Source organism: Propithecus coquereli, unplaced genomic scaffold (assembly GCF_000956105.1).
Source record: "Propithecus coquereli isolate 6110/MARCELLA unplaced genomic scaffold, Pcoq_1.0 Scaffold202, whole genome shotgun sequence".
In the NCBI taxonomy this organism is placed as follows: domain Eukaryota; kingdom Metazoa; phylum Chordata; class Mammalia; order Primates; family Indriidae; genus Propithecus; species Propithecus coquereli.
In genome coordinates this window covers 964,935-968,783 of record NW_012145190.1, presented here as the reverse complement: position 1 = coordinate 968,783, position 3,849 = coordinate 964,935, and the positions used below count along the sequence as shown (strand labels likewise).

General features: G+C 39.7%; 1 protein-coding gene across 1 annotated transcript in view; it reads right to left on the bottom strand.

The window, feature by feature from the left end:
• Positions 1-3,849, bottom strand: part of TCN1 (transcobalamin I (vitamin B12 binding protein, R binder family)) — a 42,943-nt gene that overhangs the window by 2,340 nt on the left and 36,754 nt on the right. The window contains exons 5-6 of the mRNA XM_012643854.1: positions 2,113-2,303; positions 713-893 (exon numbers count right to left, since the gene is read on the bottom strand). Coding sequence (XP_012499308.1) covers positions 713-893; positions 2,113-2,303 — 372 coding nt within the window. The remainder of the gene's footprint in view (positions 1-712; positions 894-2,112; positions 2,304-3,849) is intronic.

The window sequence follows — 3,849 nt, the reverse complement described above, 5'->3', positions numbered from 1 at the left end:
GTACAGCATACAATAATGCTTGCCTTTTTGATCCTTTTTATTTCTTAACACTTACTGAAAACACATCAAGTGTCAGGCACTGTACTAGTCATGGCACATGGATTATCTCATTCAGTCCTCACAAAAAACCTATGTTAGATACTGTCATCATTACCATTTTTGTACATTAGAAAACTGAAGCTTAGAGTAAACATTTTGTCCAAGATTCCTAAAACTTTAAGTGGCAGAGCAAGGAATGTACAGAGATATGTGTTGTAAAATAATTTGTTTGAATCAATGGCTCATGCTACGATTTTCTTAGATTATTGCCATATTCCTTCCACACAGATGTCTTCTTTCCCCGATGCATCACTCATTGTGCATAATGGAAAGTCAGAGTCACAAAACAGATCCTCTATACTTTGTTTAGGTTGGGAAGGATGCTCAGATCTCTCTATACCCGACAATCAGAAAATATACCTTTGGAGGTAGACATCACTTTATCAAGTATACCTTGTTTATCAGTGTTTGAACCAAGAATAACATCTAGCACCCAGTTAAGAAAAAATCCTCAGGTGGCTGTAATTCCTGATGACATAATGAGAACTGAGTTCTTTCTGGGAACTGTTTCAGAGGTTTGTCTGGTTACTTTGGGTCCGTAAGAACACCTAAATCTCACGTGCTTTTGGCATTATGGTGAAAGGCAAAACAGTTTGCTCTTTAGAACTTATACCTGAAAGAGAGACACAAGAGTTAACATCCGAGTAGGTCTTTCCCATCACAGCAGGTAAGATCTGGGCTGCGGCAATTGGAATACTGAATGTTCCTCGAGAAATTTCGTTGAGCACCGTGTCCAGAGTTTGTCGGCAATTCCATTCACTTTCTTGGTAATAGTCTGATGACACAAAAAGGGCCTGAGAGAGAGAGAGAGAGAGAGAATCCAGTAATTCAGTATTTATTGAACATTTACTACATAGGCGGCACCTTAGATAACTCAGCTATATTTCCTGCTGTCAAAAAGCTTATAAACTACTCTGGGCGGGGAGGTGGGGAACTGCTTAATAACACAAGCTATAATAGCTCCAGTGAGAACAGACTTTCTCTGCCATATTCACTCCTGTATCCCAACACTGGAAAAATACATGTCATATAGGAGGGACTCAGTAGATATTGTTGACAGACAAACTATTGTAAAAGGAGACCTAAGATGAATGTCCAAGATCCCCAGTAGATGCCTGAAACTGTGAATAGCAGTACCAACCCTTAAATGTACTATGTTTTTTCCTATACATACAGACTGGTGATAAAGTTGAATTTATAAATTAGGCACAGTAAGATATTAACAATAATAAACTAATAATAAATTAGAACAATTGTAACAATATACTATAGCATCACTATTCTTGTGCTTTGGGGTCACTATTAAGTAATATAAGGGTTATTTTTTTATTTCAGCATATTAGGGGGGGACAAATGTTTAGGTTTCATATAATGCCTTTGCCCCACCTGAATCAGAGCATCAAGCATGTCCATCCCCCAGATGGTGTGCATCACACTAATATAAGGGTTATTGTGACAGTCGATCTGATAATCAAGATGGCCGCTAAGTGACTGATAGGCAGGGAGTGTGTACAGTGTGGACAAATCACTGGACAAAGGGATGATTCGCATGCCAGGTGGGATGGAGCAGGAAGGTGTGAGATTTTATTATGCTACTCAGAATGATGCACAATTTAACACATATTAATTATTTACTTCTGGAATTTTCCATTTAGTACTTTCAGACCATGGTTGACTGTAGGTAATTGAAACAGTGAAAAGAAAAAAAAACATGGGTAAGGGGGGCTAGTGTATATGGTAAAGTGTAAAATTACACATGATAGCACAAGACAGATTGCAGTAGAGTCTAGAATTTCTTAGATTGTAATTAGGAAAAGCTTCCTAGGAGCACTGGATATGGGGAGGTAAAGGTTGAAGGTGAGAAGAATACATTTCAGGCAAGGGAGGGGAATCACTTGAAGAAAATCGAAGTTGCTACAGGAAGCACAGAATGGATAAGAAGGTCTCAGGAGGCCAATAAGAAGGCTTTCCTCCACGACTCTCCTCTGCCTCCCGCTTCGCCCGCTGACTTACCTGCATAGCGTTTCCTGTACTGAATGCATTCCCAAGGAGACCATTTTCTTTTTTCTGAGACAGAATCTTCTTTACCAGTGACTTTGTATGATTACTGATCCTCTCTAAGTCCTTTTCACCTGCTTTGCTCTGCGCATTAGTTAGATTCCTTTTCACGCAGGTCAGAGCCAGGACAGCCATCGCACCAGTACCTGTCAGGACACAGAACGTTGTAGACAGGGTGACCAACCATCCGAATTTGTCCTGGGCTGAAGGGTTTTAGTGCTGAAAGCAGGACAGATCTGGAGAAACTGGGATGGTTGGTCATGCTCATTGATGATGGGAGAGAAGGATTTCAAGATACAACGATCATTGCTCCAGAACTAACCACGCAAATATTTCAAAATTCCCGACCTATGTTGAGTTGCTAGGTTCCTCATACTTAATACCTCACACCTGGGTCATAAAAACACCTATGGATTTGTAGGTGCATACACAGGGACAGTCTTCCATTTTTACATCCTAATTCCTCTCATCTTTTCCATCTTTCTCCAATCTTTCAGCCGTACTGGCAAAGGAATTGAGAAAACCTGGGATGATGCACCAAACAAAATATGTCTTTGCAAGGCTGTTAAGAGTTCCCTTAGAAGACATTAGAAAATAGTACTTAACAGAATTTTTACCCAGTAAATGTCCTTAAGGGAGAGGATGAGGCAAGAGATTGGGAAAAGGGCTCTTTTTCTGGCTTGATACTTGGTTCCTCCTGTGTCCTTTAGCATGGTGCCTTCCCTCTCTCCTAGGAAAAGGAGTACAGGAAACCTCACTTTCTCCTTACTGTCTAGAAATACTGAATGGCGGTTTGCTTGTAACTTCTTGGAGAAAGTTGAGCTTGTGCATTTGGAGTAATAGGGGCTGAACTGTCTAGAGACTTCTTTTTGGATGTTTAAGCTGACACAGTGAAAAATTTCTGGTTCTTCTCCAAGATGAATCCATACTTTATTGATTAAAATATCAGACTTTGTCACCAGAGAAGTTGTATTTTTCAAGTCAATCCACATGTTCAAATTGTCCCAATAAATTAAAGAAAGAGGCAGTGTTAAGATAAATGAATTCCACTACATTTCTTTTCTCTACAGCCTATACTTCCTAAAATTTTTTATATGAATATTCTCATCCTCTATCCTCATTTTACAAATTAGGATCAAGAGTTAACATCCATTGGCTATATAACTCAAAGAAGAGCTGGGGTAGGAACTAGGTCTTTCTATTATACCACACATCTAGAAAGAGGCTTAAAGGTCACCCATTATCCATTCTTCTCCAAAAGAAAGTTTTCTTCTGAGGGGACTTGGGGTGAAGAGAAGAGGAAAAATGATCCAATTACTTACTGGTAGAAAAACCCAAAGGGTAAGACTTGCTTATGATCATGTCCTCTGTACCAAGGGAATTGGATTTAGTGACTCACCTACTGAGAACTGGCCATGTAAATAAAAGTTTTTATTTTCAGGAGAGAAGATTTCAGCAACTTTGGTGGCTGAGTAGCTTCCATTGAACAGACACAAGGCCAACACGTCAAGGCTGAGCTGGTAGTAGCTAGTCAGTGGACTGTCATGATGTGCTTCTGGGAGAGGGAAAAGACAAACCTTACTCAGGGAAGTGGTACTGGAGTAATACATTTTTGATTTATTCCTGCTTACATTATTTCCATTTCTCTACATCTAAGGAGAGGTGAGTAATAGAAGGGGGAGATCACCCACA